The sequence below is a fragment of the Ochotona curzoniae genome, unplaced genomic scaffold, assembly GCF_017591425.1.
Source record: "Ochotona curzoniae isolate NIBS_2020 unplaced genomic scaffold, NIBS_Ocur_1.0 contig_1031, whole genome shotgun sequence".
Classification (NCBI taxonomy): domain Eukaryota; kingdom Metazoa; phylum Chordata; class Mammalia; order Lagomorpha; family Ochotonidae; genus Ochotona; species Ochotona curzoniae.
In genome coordinates this window covers 812,433-833,376 of record NW_024464927.1, presented here as the reverse complement: position 1 = coordinate 833,376, position 20,944 = coordinate 812,433, and the positions used below count along the sequence as shown (strand labels likewise).

The window sequence follows — 20,944 nt, the reverse complement described above, 5'->3', positions numbered from 1 at the left end:
TTGACAGCACTTTCCTCCCACCAGGAAATGGAGCCCGAGTCGGCCCAGCTGTTGCACAAACGTGACATCCCAGACTTGGGCACTCCCAGGGGCACCTGGCCACCCCAGAAGGTTGGTGATAGGGAATATTGCTTCCACTTTGGTCCCAGTGATCACCAAGCACACACAGAACTGTTGAAGTATGAGCTTTTTACCCCCCAAAGCTCAGCTTCCTGTTCTTGCCTGTGTGGAGCCAACTCCTTCCTCTGCCTGCTCCCTTCGCTCCCTGCTCATCTCATGAAATTAACTCTCAGCCAAAAGGGCATCGTGACACCCTGGGGTCCACTGAGGTTGGCCTGGCCTCTCTGCACACCCTGCCACCCTTGCCCTCTCCAGGCTCATGCTCCCTTGCTGAAGGCATTCAGTCACTTGGGGTGTGTTCCTGCTCCCAGGAACCCAACAGGCCCCACTGCACATTTAGTGCTGCAAAACTCAGATCTTGCTTTATGCTGTCATCAGCGTGTAAAGAGCCCTGCCAGAGGCCTGCTGACAGGGGTCACCTTAGCATAGATCTGCCACGGCCAACTTCACCTCATGCAGGCCTCCAGCTGGAAGCCAGGAGGCCAAGTTCAGATTCTGGTGTTGTCAGGAGTAGCTTTGAGACCTAAGTCAGCTCGTGGCTCTGAATCTCCCAGTGACAGCAGAGCCTTGCAGTTCCTGTGTGTGATGTTCTTGTCAAGTCTGTTTTGTCTTGCCCTCTTTCCCATTGTCTGGGGTGCAGAGTTGCAGCGACCCACTCTGAGGTCCTGTGAAGTGGTAAGCCTAACTGTCAGGACATCTTTGGTTGCTAAGCAGAAGCCGGTCCCCAGCAGCACGGGGAGCCTGGCACAGCCACTTGCAAAGTCCAGGTCTGAGGTGCTGTTTGCCAGGGAGGGAGCAGGTGAGGGGAGTCGGCCTCAGTCCATTCCCCAGTGGTCTCTAGGGCCTGTCTACTCCCACCTCTGTGCAGACACCCTGAGCTGACCCTCAGGAGCTGGGCCACCTGGAGCCTGGTCATGGAAACAGAGGACTGGGATGAAATGGCATTTACTCACTGTGCTTTGCCGACTTCACTGCCCAGCCTGTGGACTGGCAAGCAGCACCATGGAAAAGTCTCATCTGGGAAACGAGCCCCAGCAGGCAACAGGACACAGCTGTCTCCTCTGATTGGTTTCAGGACTCTCCTGGCCTGAACGTGAAGGTGAAGGAAGGTGGCAGTCACTGCCTCTGGAACCATGAGGACCCACGACCCCAGGGGCTCCGTGTTGCTCATGGGGAACTGCCGAGTCCAGCCTGTCAGGCTGAGGCCACATCTTCTAAATGGGTAAGATTTCTCCCATCTCCCGTGAACAGCTCCCAGGTGGACACAGAGCAGAGGGGACCCAAACCAGCAGGTCCAGCACAGGCTGAGCAAGGAACCCCATGGGCCCCCACCCCGAAGGAGAGCTGGGAAGCAGCCACTGTCCAGCTTCCTCAGGTCACACAGCCTCCCAGGCCTGGTTCTGAGGGACCCTGCAGGAGGATCCCTGAGCAGCAGAGGGGCACGGGGCCTCCCCAGGTGCCAGGGACACAGAAGCCTGCAGCCCTGCGGCTCTCTGACCTCTTTACAACAGGAGAGGACTTCAGTGATGACCTGTGAGCAGAGGCCAGCTTGTCACTGATGCAGATGAGGGTGGTGCAGGAGTGCCTCTGCAGCTCCCCCTGGTGTTAATGTGTGAAAAACCCCGAAAGCTGACAATAAACACAGGAGGACAGTGATGACTAAAGTGCTCATTGCATTTAATCACAGATTGCTTACAAATATAACAGCAGGGGCGCTACACATGAGAGGCATCGTAGTGATGAGCTGGAGGCAGCCGCCAGAGGACACTTGCACCTCGCACTTGCCCTTGGGAGCCGCTCTCCCTCCAAGTGTGAGACCTTCTGGCTTGCTGTAGGACAGCCCTCCCTCAATCTAGCAGGTTTCTAGCAGTAAATCAACTAGCTGTTTAGAAATGAGAAAGCAGAGGCCATTAGGCAGGGTGTATTCTGGACTGCTGGCATGAGGCTGGCAGGGGAGCCCAGTGCGCTGTGTATCACCTGCACCCTGCTGGGCAACAGCAAGTCCTTCCTGGGCCACAACAGCTCTCAGAGTAGATGGCTGTTTGGCATCAAGCATATACACATGGAACTCACCAGTGACACTGTGCTGCTGCCCTAAGAGGCCTCATGCATGCCCGCCCCCCAGATTCTGGAGAAGAATGCAGAAAATCTAGCCCTTATGGAGCCCCTGCTATTCTGACTAGCTCAATGTGATTATGTGACAGAGAAGGAGATTTGAAGCGAGCCGGGCAGCAGACATTGTCACAGTGGTGGCGGGTGCTTCGAATACTGGATGGTGTCCAGGGCAGCCCCGATGTCGTAGTTCTTGGTCTGCAGGAGCCTGGTGAGCCAACCACCTTCATCAGAGAAGCCCATGGACAGCATCTGAGACAAGGACTCGGTCAGCCGGGGCTCAACCTCTGCCAAAAACAGTAACAGGAGACATGAGAGAATGTAAACAGGCCCACGGGTGGGGATGACTCAAGACCCAGCAGCACCTTGGCGTTTACCCAGCAAGTACCCAGTGCCAACAGTTCCAGACACCCCTAACCTGCAGGGGTCCTCAGAAAGCTGCCCCTGAAGATGCAGAGAGCATCCCAGGCTGACCTGGCAGACCCTACAGGCTCACTGCTCCTTAAGTGCCAGGAACAAGGAAGCAAATTAGCACAGTCGTGTTCCAATAAATTTTATGGACAGTGAAATGTGAATTTCCCCTATCACTTTTTTTTTCTTTTTAAAGATTTGTCTTGAAGGAGTTAAGAGAGGGGAGATCTCCCATCTGATTCATTGGCCAAAGCTGGGCTAGGCTAAACTGGGAGCTTCTTCCGTGTCTCACGTGGGGGTGCAGGGACTCCCACATGAGATGTTTTTGGACCATCTTCCTCCTAAGTCATTATAAGGGAGCTGGATTAAAGTGGAGCAACTGAGACAGGAACCAGCAAACATTTGAGTCAGCAGCATCACAGGCAGTGACTGCCTAAGACACGAGAATATGGCTCTTATCACATGCTGTTGGAAGTTTATTCCCAACCACTTTAAAATGTAGAAATCACTGACCACCATTTATGACCCCTAGTAAAAATATAAAGACTTAAGCCCACAGATAAACAGTCACTTAGGGGTTGCTGGCATTGTGGCATAGCAGGGTAAGTCACCATCTACAACTCTGGTTTCAGTCTTGGCTGCTCCACTTCTGATCATGTTCCCTGCTAATGCATCTGAGAAAGCAACAGAGGAGGGCCCAGCTGCTTCAGCCTCTGTATTCATGTAGGAGAGCTGAATTGAGCTTGAGCTCAGGCCTTGGTCTGGCTCAGTCCCAAGTACTGTGGTCATCTGGAGAGTGAACCAGTGGATAGGAGATCTAACTCTGCTATTCAAAGAAGTATATAATTTTTTTAAAGCCACTTAAACATTTTAAACATTGTTCCCATATGGCAATAATAAATCTCAACTCTACTAGCTGCCTCTTCTACCCACGGCCACCAGTGCCAGCCACCCCACTGCTCTCTACCCCTCTACTTCCCAGGCTGGCTCCATGCTGGTTCAAGGGTCAGCACACTGAAGTCACAGTGAAGATGGTTGGGGGGACACAGCTAATGCAGGGCTGTCTCTTCCAGCCCCAGCTCCACTGCCTTGATCCTTGAGCATGAAGGAACTGCTAAATTAGGTTGGCTCAGCATGCACTAAATAGGACAAACCCAACTCCTACGTCTTTTCTCACGTCAGTGGACGAGCGTGCCGATGCCACACAGAGGACACACACCCCCGCCTCTGGAGCTGACTTGCCTGGTGGCAGATGGGGGTACAAGGCAGCTTCCTTCAGCCCCGTGGGTCCTTCCTGGGAAGGGTCCAGAGAGCTTGGCCCCTCCGATGCGGGCATTTGCAGGGACTGCAGTTCACCTGTTGACGGGTCCACTTCTTTTGAAGACAAGTGAGTCCAGTCGTCATCTCCTCCCGAACAGTTATCAGACTCCATCTGCTCCTGAATACAACCCACCATGAGGACTCGGGGCTGGCCACAGCCACATGTCCATCCCAGCAAAGCATCAGGGTGTGGGAGGCCAGGAGCTGCTGGCAGCGGTTAGCCACTCACAAAGACCAAGCCTGAAGTTGTAGCAAAAGGGCAGCGTGGCAGAAGTGCCACAGGCACAAGACCACTACAGCAGTGAGGCCCCTCAGATTGAGTGCAGCCAGGAGGGAACAGGCTCACCTCGGGCTGGGACCCAGGCTCCAGGGCTATCTTCTTCATCTTCTCTGCCAGACACTGTGCTGTGCCCTCATTGTTCCCATCCTCCTTGCTGGGTTCAGAGGAGCAGCTGCTCGGCTGAGAGCTACACTTTTCTGTGCTGGAACTTTCTGGAGAGGCAGGTGTCAGGCGGCTTCTTTTCCCTCCATGTTCAACATCAATATCAACTTCAATACCTAGAGAGCACAGGGAACAGAGGGCTATGAAGTCTTCCAGAAGGACCTCAGCATGCTGGGGGCTGCAGGCAGACAGCTGTCTCACACTCCCTGCCCACTCCCCAGGGCCCAAGCAGCCCTCTGCTCAGCTGCTTTGCCTGATTAAGTGTACCTGCTCATTTCTCACTAGATCATTTACCGCCTCCCTCCCCACACTTCTGACCAGTCACATCCAGTGAAAAAAGCTGGGCAACACTTGAGTTTGTACAGTGTGTCTTCCCCATGTTCAACTGCATCTCCAGCTTTCTGGGAGTGGCCCATCAGATAGCCCCTCAGAGTGTGCCAAGCTCCAGGCCTGGCTACTGCTGTGGCCAGGGGCAGGGCTCACAGCCTGTGACCACCTCTCCTTCCTATTAGGTCCCCCGTTTTTAATGTTTTTGTTCTTCATTCTGATTTAAGTCATTTTGTTCCATTCAAGGTCTAATTTATGAAAACCTTGTATACTAGAAAGAGATCTTGCTTTGCCCTCATACTTGATCATTTTGGCCAGGCTAAAGTAGAAACCCATTTTCCCTGCAACTCGAAGCACTGGTTGTTGCTATGCCTTCCAGCTCCCAGCAGCCTGCATTTCCCCTCCCAGAGGACACCTGATACCAGATGAGCGAGGCCTCGCTCAGTCTTTGTCCACCACAGACAGGAAGGAGCCTCTTCCCATCTAGAGGCCAACTCCTTCCTTCATCTAGGGGCTTCCAGGATTACCCTTTTATTTCCCCTCTTTTCTCTCTTATCCCTATTATTTCTACTTTTGGCAAGTCATCTTAGTGTCTGGGGATTTCAAGGCATCCCTCAGCACGAGTACTACCATCATACACGGCTGGGTGCTAGAACTCAATCTAGGTTCCCCACACGACAGGAAGTCAGTTCCTTAAGCTGTTGCCACTTCCCAGAGCCTGGCCTAGCAAGAAGCTGCTTCAGGAGCCAGCAGCGGCAGGCAGCTACTGAGGCCAGCAGGCTGGCCTGGGGCCTAACATCTGCTCCCTCCGTGGGCTCCCAGTCACCTCCAGAAGGCCCAGCATCCCTACTACAATGGAAATACGATGGCTTTAGCCATCCTGCAGTACTGACTACGGAACTAGTCTGTGAATGTTCACAGCTTTTTTTTTTGCAAATATTTCCAATCTAATTACTTGAATCAGAACAAACCAAATCTATGGCAGGGGAGGGAGTGGCACATAGTTCTTTGGGACGATCTTAGAACCTAATCCTTCTTTTGAGGTTTTCCTTTGTCCTACTTTCAGTTTTTAATTTTTAAAAAAGATTTGTTTTTATTTGATAGAGTTAGAGAGAGGAGACAGAGATCTTCTATCTTTTGGTTCATTCCAAATGGCTGCAACAGCCAGAGCTGGGCCAGTTTGAAACCAGGAGCTTCTTCTGGATCTTCCACATGAATGCAGGGGCGCAAGCACTTGGGCCATCCAGCACTGCACCCCTCAGGTGAACAGCAGGGAGCTGAATTGGGAAATGGAGCAGCTGAGACTCCAGGCAGCACCTTCATTTTTAGCTTCAATGTTTTCTGATCCTTTGTCACTACTACAATACTTCTCTCACTCGGGATATTGGCATTCTCTCCCTGTAAGTCTTTCCATGTGTAGAGCCGGTCCTTAATCAGGTGTTCTGTCGTGGTGGTCTGACAATGGTGCAGAAAAGGTTCTGAGGAAGTCCTCAGTGGGATCAGGGAAGGTGCGAGCATCGGGAGCTCTCCGCCAAAAGCAAGAGGAGCACCTTGCTGGCTGGGGAAGCTGGCTGTCAGGTCCTGAGCCCTGTCACTCTGCTTCTCTGTTAAGCCCTTTCTGTGCGGAAGAGTTTGAGGACAAAGAGCCAAGAGCAGGCCTATCTGCAGGTGCAGGTGTACTGTGGAGATACTACAGTAGGTTAGGCAGACTGCTGCAGGATGGCTAAGATCATGAGTCCCCTTACATACAGGTCAGGTTTGTACCATACTGTAGTGTGTCTTATGTCTTCACTGGGCAGGTCTTTGGTCTAGTGGTTAAGACATCCTCCCCTAACAGAGTGCTGGGCAGGAACATCTCCAGCTCTGACTTCCTGCAGATGGGCACCCCAAGAGGCAGAAGTGAAGGCTGCCACCCACATGGGAGACCTGGATTGATTTCCAGTTCTAGCTGGTAAAGGAGTCTAGGGAGTGAACCAGTGAAGGAGAGTTCACTTCATCTCAGCCTCTCAAATTAAAGGGGGAAAATAAAAAAGCATATTTCAGGAAGTACTTTATTGCTAAAAATGCTAAGGACCACCTATTGGGAAAGCAACAGCTAGAGGCTGCTCCCCACAGGGTCACTACAAGCTCCCCATCCATGCCAGCTGTGGGTCTGCAAAAAACAGGAGGTGGAACACAGGCTGGGAGGGCATCTCTCAGCCGTTAGGATCCAAGCTGTTCTCTTTTTCTTTCCAACTTCTCATTGCGAAATCATTCAAGCAACAGGAATGGGTGAATGAGATCAATCTTAAAAAGAAAAAGGATCAGAGGTTGTGGTATCAGGGCTTGTTGATATCTTGTGACCGACTGTCTGTGCTTGCTTCCCCAAAACCTCTGTGTGTTTACCCGACAGCCTGTGTGTCCTGTGCTTGCCTGCTCTGCATCCTCCCTGTTTGTGGGCGGGCACCATCAGCTCCCAGTCCACACTCTGCCCTCTGGGAGGCAGCCCTGGAATAGTGCCCTTCAAGCACTCACCGGTTCTCATTTAAAAAGAGAGAGAACGCCTCCCTTCAACAGCAGGTTGAAGCTGGTTTGAGACCCCAAAATCGGGTCCTAATGAACTTCTCCTTGTGCGCAGTTCCAGGTTCCCCCTCATTTGGCAGAGGCAACCCAGACACCTCCAAGATCCAAGAATTTCTGGCTTTACTTTTCTTCAGACCTCTGGGCTCATCCAAAATGGTCCCCACCCTGAGTAGGAAACCCAGGGTAGTTCTCTGCTGGCACACATGGGTCTTGTGGTGCTGGGGGTGACCCGAAGTTATCTGGGAAACCTCCAGATCAGTGACCCCAGGCCCCAAGGTCTCTCACTAGGTATTCAGGAAGGTGGGCCTGGGAATTCAGACTGCTTCTAGAGTGCCCATCTGGAGCGGAACATCGCTTCGTGATTTCTCATGTCTTATTGTTCCTTTACTGACGGATTTTGTTCTTCAAAGTAATTTTAATAAGGTTTTCATGCACCAAATATATATATCCCCAAGCCCGCTGTTGATTGTGATGCTCCTCCAGACTTGAGAAACGCTGTCTGTGCAGCACCTCCCTGAGCCCATGGCCCCTGATGGGTCACCAATTAGTGGACAGCTGTCAACCTTCCACTTCAGTCTTTCACACTTTTTCCTTGGCTCAATTGAGTGGCAGGCGGGTAGGCAGAGCTCACCTTCCTCCGCTCCTATCACCCAACAGCTGCTCCCAGGCAGACATTAAAAAGATCAACTCCTTTTCTCAACAAAGTAGGGGAAAAGCCACAGGTGGTCTGAGATGACTCCAAAAAAGTTACTGCTTCAAAGCTGAGGCCTGGGGGCTGGCACTGGAGCCTAAAAAGCCAGCATCCCACCAGCTGCTGGTTCAACATCTGGTAGCTCCAATTCCAATCCAGCTCCCTGCTAACACACCTGGGAAAGCAGTGAAGATGTCCCAAGTGCTTGGACCTCTGCCACCCACATGGGAGACCCATAAAAAGTTCTGGGCTCCTGGACTTGGCCTGGCCCAACCCTAACCATTGCAGCCATTTAGGGAGTGAACCAGTGAATGGAGACCTGTGTCTCTTGGTGTCCCCCTCTCTGAAACTCTTTCGAAGAATTAAGAAAACAAAAACAAACAAACAAAAAATGCCTGGTATGAGGCGGAAGCATTGAGCAGAAATTGCCTGGGCTAGAGCAGCAGCAGCAGCAGCAGCAGCCTCAGGCCGTCACAGTGGGCCTGAATCCCCAGCCACCTGTGGTCTTTCAGACACTGGACACAGATTGCTTGGAGGCCATTAAGTCCTTACTAGTCTCTATGATAGGTCATCACCTCCTCTCGTGAGGTGAAAATTCGACTGGATCAACAGTGTGTTAGGGGCCCCTATGGCCAGACGGGGGCGCTCACTTACCCAAAGGGCTAAGGGCAGCTGCAACACTCTCCCCCACATTCTTCAGGAAGTTGACGCTGGGATCCTGCGATGGGCCAGGAGCTTTGATTTTTACAAATGAAAATAGATAATCCTTAATCTAATGCCCAGAGTAGCCATCCAAGGTGCTATCCCAGCAGCCCACACTCGGTACTTGCTCTCTTGCACCCACAGCCCGAGTCGCTGGTGCTTGTTAACCCTGCAGGCTCAGCACAGGTAGCACATAAACAGTGATTCACCATACAGTGCCATTTACACAAACACACAGCCCACCTCTGTTCCAACACACCTCCGTTCAATGGTCACAGTACAATGAAATCAGGATAAACCCACAATCCCAAAGGCTGGAGTGCAAAGCCCTATGTTGGTGATTAACCTTGTAACTTGTTTAAAGATTTGAGCAACTGTGGCTGTAATCTTTCAGCAAGTTAACACCAGAGGCCCAGGGGGAGCAGTGATGTGGCATAGTGGACAACCTGACAGTTCATGCACTAGCGGCTCCACTCCCAATCCAATTGCCAGCAAATGGCCTGGGAAAAGTGACAGAAGATGACCCAACTGTTAGGGCCATGCCATCTGTTTGGGAGACACAGATAAAGTTCCTGGCTTTGGCCTGGCCTGTGTAACCACCTTGGGCGTGAGCCAGCAGATCTTTCCCTCTGTTCTCTCCTTCTCTGTAACCCTTTCAAATTCTTGTTTAAAAAAGAGAGAGAGGCAGGGGCTGGGAGGACCTCTCTGCCCGTCCCTGGACACTGGACAGCCTAGAGACACACAACATGTGAGGCACGAGTGGGTGACCCCACAGCTGGTCATAGGACTTGAAACTCAGGACACTGCAGGGGTCTCACGCCTACTGAATGCTGCAGAGGTCTAGGAGGTGGGCACAGCAAACCCTCAGGATGCCAACCAACTTGGCACACAGCCCTGCACACAGGCTGCCTGACTACTCATGCCTTTCAGAAGCCAGTTGGGGCAAAAGCCTCACCTGATTCCGCAGAGCAGCTGGGGCGAGCATCCCCGGCTCGAGGAGGACGTGGGCTCCAGTTCCCTGGAGGCCCCATCTCCCAGCCTGGCCAGCCAAAGTGTCCATGTTTCAGCTTCCGGAGCCAGCGGTTGTGAGCAAAGCCCTGGTGGAGGAGTAAGCAGAGGGTCCCAGCAGTGAGGGGCTCCAGTCAGCCCAGTCCCACCCTCGCCACAGGCCTGCAAAGAGGGCTGCTCACCTCAAAGTGCCCTAAGGGGCTGGGAAAGGCCAGCTTGCTGTGTTCCTGGTGCAGGCCCTTCCCCTCACAGGCCCCGCACAGGTCGTAGTCTGCGCAGACACTGCACTTGTAGCGGGTTCCCACCACCGGCCCATTGCAGCCGTCACAGATCACATTGGGATGCACCATGTTGCGCGACATCTCCTGTGCACAGTGGGGGCGGTGCTCCCGCCGGCACTCCTTCTTCTCTGCAGGGAGGTGGGGAGAGTCAAGGTGAGGGGCTGTGGAGCCACTGGCCCGCTTCCACCTCTGTCAGCCAGCCTGAGTGAGCAATCCACAGCAAAGCCATTTTGGCCTTGCTCCTTTATCAACACTATGAAAGGCTGCCCTGAGCCCACAGCTCAGGGGAAGCACAGACCCTTCTTTCCCAGACTGGCAGCATTTATGCTATCCCTGCCTCAGCCCCAGGGTCTCACACTAGCTGCATAGAACAATCATGCCCTGATTCCCCAAACTGGGGGCCCTGGCTTCCCTTACCTTTAATGTAGATACGGAAGATGTCATCCTTCACGTAGCCCGTGGCCATCATCAGTTCCTCATCACTGGAGAAGGCAACCAGGTCTCCATCCTCATCTAGGGGGTTCAGACGGCACAGGAGCACACTCAGCCAAAGCCAGTGCTGACAGGGCCTAGCGACCTCAGCAGAGGAACCTACTTCTCCACTAACTTACTTTGGAGAAACGAGCAAGTTCAGCATGCGGTCCACTCCCCAGGTACTCTCCATAGCTAGGACTGGGCCGGGCAAGTCAGAAACTCACCCCAACTCCCCTATATGGGGGCAGGGGCCCCATCTCTTGAGCCTTCACCTTTCCCTCCCAGTGTCTACACAGGCAAGAAGCCAGAGTCAGGCTGCAGAATCCAATGAATAGGGGGTCCAGGTATGCTAACCTAGCCAATTAACCACTGGGCCTGCTGACCACCAGCCTACTTCTTTTTTTTTTTTTTTTTTTTTATTGTTGCTTACATTGTATTATGTAGTACAGTTTTATAGGCACTGGGGATTCCCCCAACCAGCCTACTTCTAAAGGGGAAGGGGCTGGGGCAGGGAGGCTGCCCACTGACAGGGCTGCACCCAAAGCCTCAGTGCACATATCACAGGCATAGCAGTGTCTTGCCCCAAGGAGTCCAGCCCTCCAAAGGCCTCGGGCTTCCTGCAGTCCAGGAGTGAAGGAACACAATTCCTCCCCAACCAAGGGACAAACGGATCTACACCAAGTCTCCAGGCTTTGTATGTTGGCTCGCAGTTTTAAAACCCCACCACAGGCTCAGTACACCATGCACAGGCTACAGGCTAAACCCTCTGAGGGCACCAGGGGGCAATGCCCACCCACAGAACAATACAAGGGGAGTCCATCACCAATGACACAAACACAGGGGCTGTATCCACACAAAGCAGCAGGTACACCACTGATGAGCCTAACATGTTACACTAAACTCAGACAAAAATCTGATCTGCATGCAAGACTCCTACACCCAACAGTGTGCTGGGCTCTTTTTGGAAGTGAACAGAGTAACTCAGTGGCTGCAAGGGCAGAGGGAGAAGATGACAGGATGAACGGTAAAAGGTCCGGGGATGAGAGAAGCTATCCTGGGTTGTGATCACAAGTCCCACAAACTCATGAATACTTTAAAAACCCAGTGAACTGGGGCAGGCATTTAACTGCCAGCTTGGAAAACTGGAATTCCATGTAAGCCTCCAGCTAGCGTGCACTGGGGAGAGAGAAAACTTGGGTGGCTGCTACCCTCCTGGGAGACCAGGCTGGAGCTCCAGGCTCCTGGCTTGGCTGGAGCTTGGCCTGGCAGACATCTGGTGAGAGAACCAGGCTGTGTGTGTGTGTGTGCGCGCGCACGCGGATGCGCCCTTTGAAAATGAAATAACATTTTAAAGCCACCGAATTATATGCTTTAAGTGAATACATTTTATGGCATGGGTGTTACGGCTCCATAAATTTATTACCGAGAAATCAAAACAAAACAATGTTGGGCAGGCTAAGGCGGGCGGGCGGTCCAACCGAGTTCCCTCCCAGAGGCGGGCCTCGGCCAAGGACCTCCCTCCCTGCTACACCACAGTCCCGGGACACCACCCCCGCCCCAGCAGCGCAGCAAGAAAACCAGCGATGGCTCCGAGCTGGTCCCCACGCTCCCCGCCGCCCCCGGCCTAAGCGTTCCCCGCTCGCCCCAGCCTGTTTACCTGCCTCTGCCAGGCCCGGCCTCTTCCGGGACACCCTGTAACCCGAGTGTCCGCCTGACCACCTTCCCAGTCCGGTACGTCCTTGCCAAGGACCGCATCATGGCGGGGAGCGGGCGACGTCTGACCCAGAGGGGGCCCGGTCTTGGTCCCGGGGCTATGGCATCCGAGACCCAAACGGGGGACACGCAGGGGCCGCCACCCACCCACACAGCGATCAAGGACAGCCCCTCTCCCGCTGCGCTGCGGCGCAGCCTGCACCGAGGAGGACGAGGCACCCCCGCCCGGACCCGACCCCGGCCCGCTCACCGCGATAGTGCGCCTGGAAGCCGCCGGGCCGCAGCACCGGGAACAGAGCGGCCACCCGGGCCAGCAGCCGCTCGCAGGGCCCGGGGCCAGCCGCCGCTTCGGCCTCCGCCTCGGGCTCCGGGCTCAAGCAGAAACTGAAGCGGCGGATCTCGCGCGCCGCCTCCTCCTTTCCCAGAAGATAGGCCTTCACGGTGAACGACGCCATGGCAGCTAGAGAGCAGAACCGACAAGTCAAGCCAGGAAGCCGCGACGATGGCGACAGCGGCGGCCGAGGCCCCTGGCCTTTATAGGGCCCTGCGCCCTCCCCGGGGCGGAGCCGGAACCGTCCAGCGCCCGCCCCCGCCGCCCGGGCGGCCTCGCGAGTCTCCCTGCCGGGGCCCCGGGCCTGCTGCCCCCACCTCGCCAGGAAGCTCCCGCTGCCCACCCCCGCTGCCCACCCCCGCACACGCACGCGGCCCAAAGGAACCCTGCTGCTCCCAGGGCGCCTGCGAAAGCCTTGGGCCTCCGCAAAGCCTTGGGGTTGGGGTCCTGCCACAGGCCGTTCTAGGGCTGGGGCCTGGCTGTGACTCAGCAGCTTAGGTCGCTCTCCAGTCATCAGGGGATGCCCTGAAGTGCATGCTGGGGGGACACCCCGAAAACCCTTAGGCCCGGGGCACCACCAACCCGAAAGAGCTGGCTGCCTCTGCCATGCCCTGGCTGCAGAGGGCAGCCCCCCAACCACAGAGATCCTAGCTGTCCAGGGACTGATGGCACATTCAGGCCTGAGCCCCCGCTTTTACAGCAGTTGGCTTGAGAAATGCTGGCGGTGTGGGGGTAGGTTAAACCTCAGCCTGTGGCGCCAGAATCCCAGTCCAGGCTGCTCCACTTTTGATCCAGCTCCCTGATTATGGCCTAGGAATGCAGCATAGCCTGGCCTAAGTCCTGGGCCTCTGCACCTACATAGGAAAGCCAGAAGAAACCCCTAGCTCCTGGCTTCGTCTGGCTAAGCTCCAGCTTTTATGAATGCTTAGGGAATGAACAAGCAGATGAAAATCTCTGTCCATCTCTTTCTGTAACTCTGCTTTTCCAACAAAAATATTTTTTTTTAAATTGGGCCCAGTGCCATGGCCTAGTCCTCACCTTGAAAGCGCCCAGGATCCCATATGGGCGCCAGTTCTACTCCCGGCAGCTCCACTTCTCCTCCAGCTCCCTGCTTGTGGCCTGGGAAAGCAGGCGAGGACAGCCCAAAGTCTTGGGACCCTGCACCCACGTGGAAGACCTGGAAAAAGTTCCTGGTTCCTGACTTCGGATCGGCATAGCACTGGCCATTGCAGTCGCTTGGGGAGTGAATCACTGGACAGATCTTCCTCTGTCTCTCCTCCTCTCTGTATATCTGACTTTGTGATAAAAATAAAATAAATCTAAAAAAAAAAAAAATTGAAGGGCTCATGCACCGGGATCTCATATGGTACCGGTTCATGTCCCAGCTATTCCACTTCCCATCCAACTCCCTGCTTGAGGCCTCGGAATGCAGTGAAAGACGGCCCAAAGTCTTGGGACCCTGCACCCACACTGGAGACCCAGAAGAAACTCCTGGCTCCTGGCTTCAGATCAATTTAGCTTTGGTCATTCTGTAAATCTGCCTTTCCAATAAAGATAAATGCTTATTTTTTTAAAAAAAAAAACAGTAAAAAAAAATAATAAATACTGGCAAGAACAGAGGGCAGAGGCTAGGAAGCCCCTCACCCCACCCTGGCCCATCCTGCTGGAAGGCCAGCAATGGGTGGGGGGGGGGGATCAGTCGGCAGTTACTTCCTGCAGCTCAGAAGACCTAGGGAAGCCTTCGGCCCCCTGACGTCAGTCCCCAGAAAGCCTCATCTTAGCACCTGGCGGACTAGGTGGGCATCTGGGACAGAACAGAGCGCCCAGGCTCTGTGCAGCCTAGGGCTTTTACAGGCATAGGTAGTGTGGACCCTCCATTATTCCCCCATTCCCTTTCAGGGGTATTGCTGAAATTCCTTCTAGAATGTCCTGGGCAGAATTCCTGGTCCTTTAGTGCAAAGTTTCCTTAGGTTGCCCCTGGGGAGGGTTGGAACCCACCAGACAGGCCTACAGAAGGAGAACCAGATTTAGTTTTTTGTTTTTTTGTTTATTTGCTATTTAAAAGGCAAAGCTACAGAGAAAGAGATCTTCCATCTGCTGGTTCACTCCTCCAGATGACAGTAACGGCTTGAACTGGGCTGAAGCTTCTGCCAGGTCTCCCATGTGGGTACAGGGGCCGGCGGACTGAAGCCATCCGCCACTGCAGAGAGCTGGATGGGAAGTGGAGCAGCCTGACTCAGCACTCCTATAAACCAGGGAGGAAGGCTGAGGCTCAGCAGCCCCAAGCCAAGACTTTTGATAGTAAATGTTTCCCTGCTTCCATGGGCTGCTTCTACATTCCCTTCTTCATTCAACCACACGGAAAAATCATATTTTTTCCTCTTGCACACATAGGCTGCCTAGCAAACCTATCAGCCCAGGATTCAACAAGCAGATTCCTGCCCGCAGGGTCTCAAGATTGTTGACCACAAAGGCAGCCAAACAGGGTTGCTGGTTGGGAGGGAGGAGTGGTTTGGGGTGGGGGTGGGGAGTGGTTTCAGCTTTTCAGAACAAGGCCTGGGCGGGGAGGGAGCAGGGTCCCCGGGTGAGAGCTCCCAGGGAGGGTCCTGGGAACTCCAGGTCAGATCCGCTGGGTCAAACGCCTGTCTTTCCAGGGGAGATCTGTGGGACTGGAAAAACCTGTGGCTGGGGAAACCCACAGAAGAGAGGGGGGCTGCTGGGATGCTGGCTAGGCAGGTGCACAGGTGGATCAGGCCACAGGAAGAATCCATTCTACCTGGAGAGGCTGTCCCCACCCAGAACACTCCCGATGTGCAGCTGTGAGCATGGAAAGGGTCCCTGACCGGTTGGACCCTCTGCCCTGGGACAGCTGCGCAGAGGTTCCGGTTTGCAGGCAGGTGCCATCCAAGCATGACTCAGCAATCTAGTCCAAGTCCTTCAGGCCAGAGAGCCACAGAGCCCCGTGGTGGGCGGCGGGCTCCTCCCTGGAGACAGAAGCTTTCAGGAAGGGCCCAGGAGAACTCTGACCCCCACCCCACCCGGCACGAGGCTGTACCAGCTGACCAGGCCACCGCCCCAGCAACACGTTTGTTTGCTCCTTGTTTTCGGCCCCGGTTGCGCGTTGGGGCACAGAGTGAAGAAGCTGGGCAACAACAGGAAAGGGAGCCCTAGGACGCCCCGGAATTGGAGACCCCAGCCTCTGAGGCTGTCCAGCCGGTGGTCGGGCCCAGCAGGCTGCGGCGGTGGCTGGCGGGCCGGGGAACCCCCTGGCGGGGCCCTGCCAGGCTGCAGGCGCTGGGGTCAGGCGGCCCGGGCGTGCGGGCGTGAGTCAGCGTCCCGTGACCGTCCGTCATAACAGGGGATCCCCGGCCTGCCCTGATCTCGGGGAGGGGTCAAGGTGGCTCTGGCAGGAAAGCCCCTAACACTAGCTGCAGGGAGCCCACGGCTCTCCTCTCCCCACCCTGCCCCGCCCCACCTGCCTGGTCCTCCGGCTTCCTCCCCTCCCTCTCCGCCTCCAGCGGCATCCCACTAGTGCGCTAAGGTTTACCTTCTATTGCATGTGTAGGGCTGGGAAAGGGACTCCTGGAGATTTGGGAGCTCTGAGCACAGCAGGGCGTCCCGGACACTGCCTGCTGCTCCCCCCTACCTACCCCTGCCCCTTCCCACTGAACCCCATCTCTCAGCGATAATTTTCTGAAGTATTTTCTTGGGGCACAGCGGCTGCGGGGGTGGGGGAGGGAGGTCACTGGAGGACTCAGGCCCCAGGGATGAGTGTCCCTGTGGAGGTGTGATAGCCACCAGTTCCCACATAGCCACACCCCTGCACCCACCTTGAGAGGCACCTGGCCAGTGGTCCTGGGCAGCCAGCTCCTGTGTGTCCGTTCTTGCAGAAGCTCACAGCCCCGCCAGGTATCAGCAGGCTAGAAAGCCTGCGACAGAAAGGTGCAGGGAGCTAACAAGGGGACCCCGACAGGACGGGAGAATTAGGGGTATTGTGGGGGACATCTGCACCTCCAGTCCAGCTGCTGTGGAGTTGTACCCAGAAGGTCATCAGACAGGGGTTGTCTCTCTGAACAAATTCTCACACTGGGAACTCAGGTGGCACCCCGTTTTGCACACAGCCCAACACAGGAGCGAGGAGACAAGGGCCTGACCTGATGCTGGGTTGTGTGCTGTGTAAATCCTGCTCACTGGCAAAGACTGCCAGGACTTTGAGGCCCCGGAGTCGGCTCTGAGCCGGGCACAGGTCCCCTGGATGGCAGAAGGGAAGGGGGTCTGAGGGCCACTGGGGGCATTCCCCCACTCAGTACTCACCCACCCAAGCAGTGGGTCTCAGTGGCAGGCACAGTCAGCACCCCAGCCTTCAACCTCTACAGTGGAAGATCATCTGCAGAAGCTGGCATTGTGGGACGTGGGGGGAGGGGAGCCCATGGGGGATGTTTCTTCACTTATGCAGCTCCCTGGAAATGTGCTCCCCATGGAAGCAGATGCTGGCCCAACTGCCTGCGATCCCGGCACCTGTGCAGAAGGTCCTGATGGCATTCCTGGCTCAACCATGGCTGGAGTGATCACTTGGAGAGTGAACCTGCAGACAGATTTCTGTCTCTCCCCCCTCCGACACTATGCCTTTCAAAAAATTAAATAAAGGAGCTGGTATTAAGCCACAGCGGTAAAGCCACTGCCCAAAGTCTGGCATCCCATATGGGTGCTGACTCGTGGCCTGGGAAGGCAATTAGGACAGTCCAGGGCCTTGAGACCCTGCACTCGAGTGGGAGACCTGAAAGAGGATCCTGGCTCCTGGCTTCAGATACACACAGCACCAGCCGTTGCAATCACTTGGAATGTGATCATCAGTCAGAAGATCTTCCTCTGTATCTCCTCCTCTTTGTACATCTGACTTTGTAAATCTTTAAAAAGATTTATATTTATTTTATTGCAAAACCAGATATACAGAGAGGAAGAAAGACAGAGAGGAAGATCCTCCATCTGATGATTCACTCCCCAAGTGAGCACAAAGGCCAGTGCTGCGCCAATCCGAAGCCAGGATTCAAGAACTTCCTCCAGGTCTCCCACACAGGTGCAGGGTCCCAAAGCATTGGGCTGTCCTTGACTGCCTTCCCAGGCCACAAGCAGGGAGCTGGATGGGAAGTGGAGCTGCCAGGATTAGAACCGGCAACCATATGCGATCCTGGTGTGTTCAAGGTGAGGACTTTAGCTGCTAGGCCATGCCGCCGGGCCCCCCCCAAAAAAAGACTTCATCTGAAACAGAGAGGAGTGGTGAGAGATGAAGCAAGGTGTAACAGGATAGGCTGTCCATCAGAACAGATGGCCGTATCTGCAGACATAATCAGAGAGAACGCCCAGGAAGAACATTCAGACTGGGAGAGCAAGGTTACATGGTTTGATGGAGAGAATGCACCTGCTGGGCCAGGTAGGCAGCTCAGTAAGAAGCTGGGAACTGAACCCGTGGTCTGTATTCACACTGGAGCTTACAAAGGAACAGGATCCAGTCCTTGCCACTGTTTCTCCTTCATCTCCTCCCTCTTCTCCAGGACAAAGGACTTGCTGGGTGTGAAGCAGGTAAAAGTCCTCTCGAGGTTGCATTGCCCAAGGTTATCAGGCAGATTCCCCAGGGATGCCTTCCTTAGAGAAGCTGGGAACCACTTGTAGAGTCATGGGCCACGAGGGTACGGGGAATTGGCAGGACTCTGTGAACTACTGGGCAGCTTCCAAGCAGCAGAGGCTGCTGCATCCCTTTCACTTTTCCTGAGGCCCCTCTCACACACTTCCTACCCAGTGGCCCCACTTTCCCCACGGTGGTTTAGGCCCCTGACAGCTATGGGGAGATGGTAAATGAAGAAACAGATGCTTGAGTGAAAAGGTATGTGGGTATTTGGTCCTATGGTCAAGACCACATCCCCTCCGAACTCCGGGTCCCAGTTTCAGTTCTGCTTCGGACGCAGGTTTCCTGCTAGAGCACACCTCAACTAGCTGGGTCTCGGGCACCCAGGCTGAGGGCAGCTCCAGCTGCCATAAGGGATGGAAGATCTCTATCTCCGTGCTTGCCTTTTGTGTACAGTGAGAAAAAAGAAGAGAAAGAGAAGGAAGGAAGAGAGGGAGGGAGGCAAGGAAGGGAGGAAGGAAGGAAGGGAGGGAGGGAGGAAGGAAGGAAGAGGGGAAAGAGAGAGAAAAGAGGAGAGGAGAGGAGAGGAGAGGCGAGGCGAGGCGAGGAGAGGAGAGGACAGGGAGTTTCCCTCAGGAGATGGGAGTACCACTTGACCGGAGCCCCTGGTCGGTCAGAACCAGCCCTGAGCAGCAGAGGATGGTTGGATCCTGGCTGTTGTGCCTCGGGCTTCAAGAAGACCTGGTGCTGGGTCCAATAGCACTGAATCAAGGTGGAGCCCAGAGTATTGACACCTCCACCTCTCCCACACCCAGGCTTGCTCAGGGGTCAGCGCAGTGACCAGGGCCTGGGCTTCACCTGGCCCTCTCTCCACCTTCTCGCAGTTCCTGCCCAAGCTACTTCCTGATTAGGCAATAGCAAATACCCATAGCACATCCATGTTGCCAGGAAACAGTCCCCCATGATCTGTGTACACGGAGTCTCGGGCCTCCTCAGCAGTGCCTCCCTGGGAGCTGGCACAATAGAGCAATGAGTCACCAAGCGTCACTGATGGACTGCGGCAATGTTTTATCTGCCAGTGCCAGGCCAGGGAAGCCTGAGTGTTTGGGGATTAATCCTGTGGACTGGCTGGGATTTAACTGGCTTTGACAAGTCCCTCTTAATTCATTCACAAAAATGCATGCTCATTATTAGCCCCATTTAAGTCACCTGACCAAGCCAGAAAGTGGCAGGAGGAGCTCCAGCAGGCTCCCTCCTCAGGCCAAGCTCCAGACATCAATGACTGCAACTCCAACAGAGCTTGCAGGGCTCCCCTGTCACCCCAACTTCAGACCACCTTTCTTCCCAGGACCTACATCCTGGGAGGCCTGTTCCCAACAGGGTGCCAGGCACCCTCTCTCAGCTCTAAAGGTGCACCTCCCCCTCCTGCCCTCCCAGAGGGGCTCTCTGAGCTCGAACGCCCTCCCAAACTGTTTCACTATGTGTTCTGTGTCAAGTATCAGATGGGATGCTGGGATTAGGGGAGGCATGAGCGGGGCTTCCAAACCCACCATCCCAGGGATATCCTTGGGACAGATGGGCTCCTTGTGCCTGCAAAAGCAGCAGAAGATGGCCCAAGTCCTTGGAATCCTGCACCCATGTGGGAGATCCAGAAGACACTGATGGCTCTTGGCTTTGGATTGGCTCAGGTCAGGCCATTGTGGCCATTTGGGGCAGTGAACCAGCTGATGGAAGATATTTGTCTTTCCTTCTCTCTATAAATCTGCCTTTCCAATTAAAATAAATCTCTTTAAAAAAAAACCCATATTGTATACTGCATTGTGTACTCCCTGCCCCCAAGACCATAAATATTAAAATTCAACTATCAAAACATAAGGACATACATATATCTATGCTGTAGAAATAGCTGATTCTTTATTAATGCATCAAACGATGAGATCTAGCAGGCAGGACAAGTAAGAGCCAGAAACGTGACTTGACAACTGAACTTGGCAGCTGTTCGGAGGGCTTTGCGTTTTCTTGCACAGAAGCTGAACGTCTTTGTTTCTTCCTGTGATACATGGCTACTGCTGCTGCTTCGACTGGACTCACACACTAAGCTTTAGTGACAGGGGAGTAAAGTCAAAGAACTTTTTTTTTTTTAACTTTCATCTCAGCTCCAGGGTCTCCCCAGTTTTGTCGCTGGACCATCGATTAAGAAGGATAAAAAAGGGACAAACACAGTGGTGTAGAACGCTAATCTTCCACCTGCAGTGCCAACATCCCATATAGGTGCCAGATGGGGTCCTGGCTGCTCTTAATCCAGCTCCCTGCTTGTGGCCTGGGAAGCAGCAGAGGATGACTCAAGTTCTTGGGCCCCTGAACCCACGTGAGAGACCTCAAAGAAACTCCTGGCTCCTGACTTCACATCCACTAAGCTCTGACCATTGCAGCCATTTGGGTAGTGAACCAGCAGACGGACTATCCCTCTATGTAATTCAGCTTTCCAAATAAAGTAATTAATTTAAAAAAAGATTAAAGGATGGGGCTTACTCTGTGGTACAGTGCATGAACACTGGCACCCAATGTTGCAGTGCCAATTCGAGTCCCAGCTGCTCCTCTTTCAATCCAACCTCCGTTTTTTTTTTTTTTTTAAAGATTTATTTTTATTATTTGAAAGGCGGATATACAGAGGAGAGACAGAGGAAGATCTTCCATCCGATGATTCACTCCCCAAGTGAGCGCAACGGGCCGATACTATGCCGATCCGAAGCCAGGAGCCTCTTCCGGGTCTCCCACGCGGGTGCAGGTTCCCAAAGCTTTGGGCCATCCTCGACTGCTTTCCCAG

At 54.2% G+C, this 20,944-nt stretch overlaps 2 protein-coding genes across 6 annotated transcripts in view; one reads left to right on the top strand and one right to left on the bottom strand.

Moving 5' to 3' along the window:
- LOC121164484 (MRN complex-interacting protein-like) overlaps positions 1-20,944 on the top strand; it is an 813,414-nt gene that overhangs the window by 19,339 nt on the left and 773,131 nt on the right. Inside the window, exons 5-6 of one of the 3 annotated variants that reach the window (XM_040992626.1) lie at positions 25-111; positions 1,196-1,342. In XM_040992626.1, coding sequence (XP_040848560.1) covers positions 25-111; positions 1,196-1,342 — 234 coding nt within the window. Of the gene's footprint in view, positions 1-24; positions 243-1,195; positions 1,343-20,944 lie in introns of those variants that run through there. The other 2 variants (XM_040992629.1, XM_040992624.1) reach the window with 2 other exon arrangements.
- LOC121164463 (sequestosome-1-like) lies at positions 1,781-12,667 on the bottom strand. Of its 3 annotated transcripts, none has more exons than XM_040992609.1 (8): positions 12,414-12,667; positions 10,394-10,489; positions 9,878-10,104; positions 9,643-9,784; positions 8,640-8,720; positions 4,310-4,521; positions 3,886-4,081; positions 1,781-2,519 (listed from the first exon to the last, which is right to left on the bottom strand). In XM_040992609.1, the coding sequence occupies exons 1-8, from the start codon at positions 12,616-12,618 to the stop codon at positions 2,362-2,364; spliced, it is 1,317 nt and encodes a 438-aa protein (XP_040848543.1). In that variant the 5' UTR covers positions 12,619-12,667; the 3' UTR covers positions 1,781-2,361. The 3 variants fall into 3 exon arrangements, with proteins under 3 accessions (XP_040848543.1, XP_040848554.1, XP_040848549.1); XM_040992620.1 differs by having other exon boundaries at positions 4,000-4,081; XM_040992615.1 differs by lacking the exons at positions 1,781-2,519; positions 8,640-8,720 and having other exon boundaries at positions 3,524-4,081.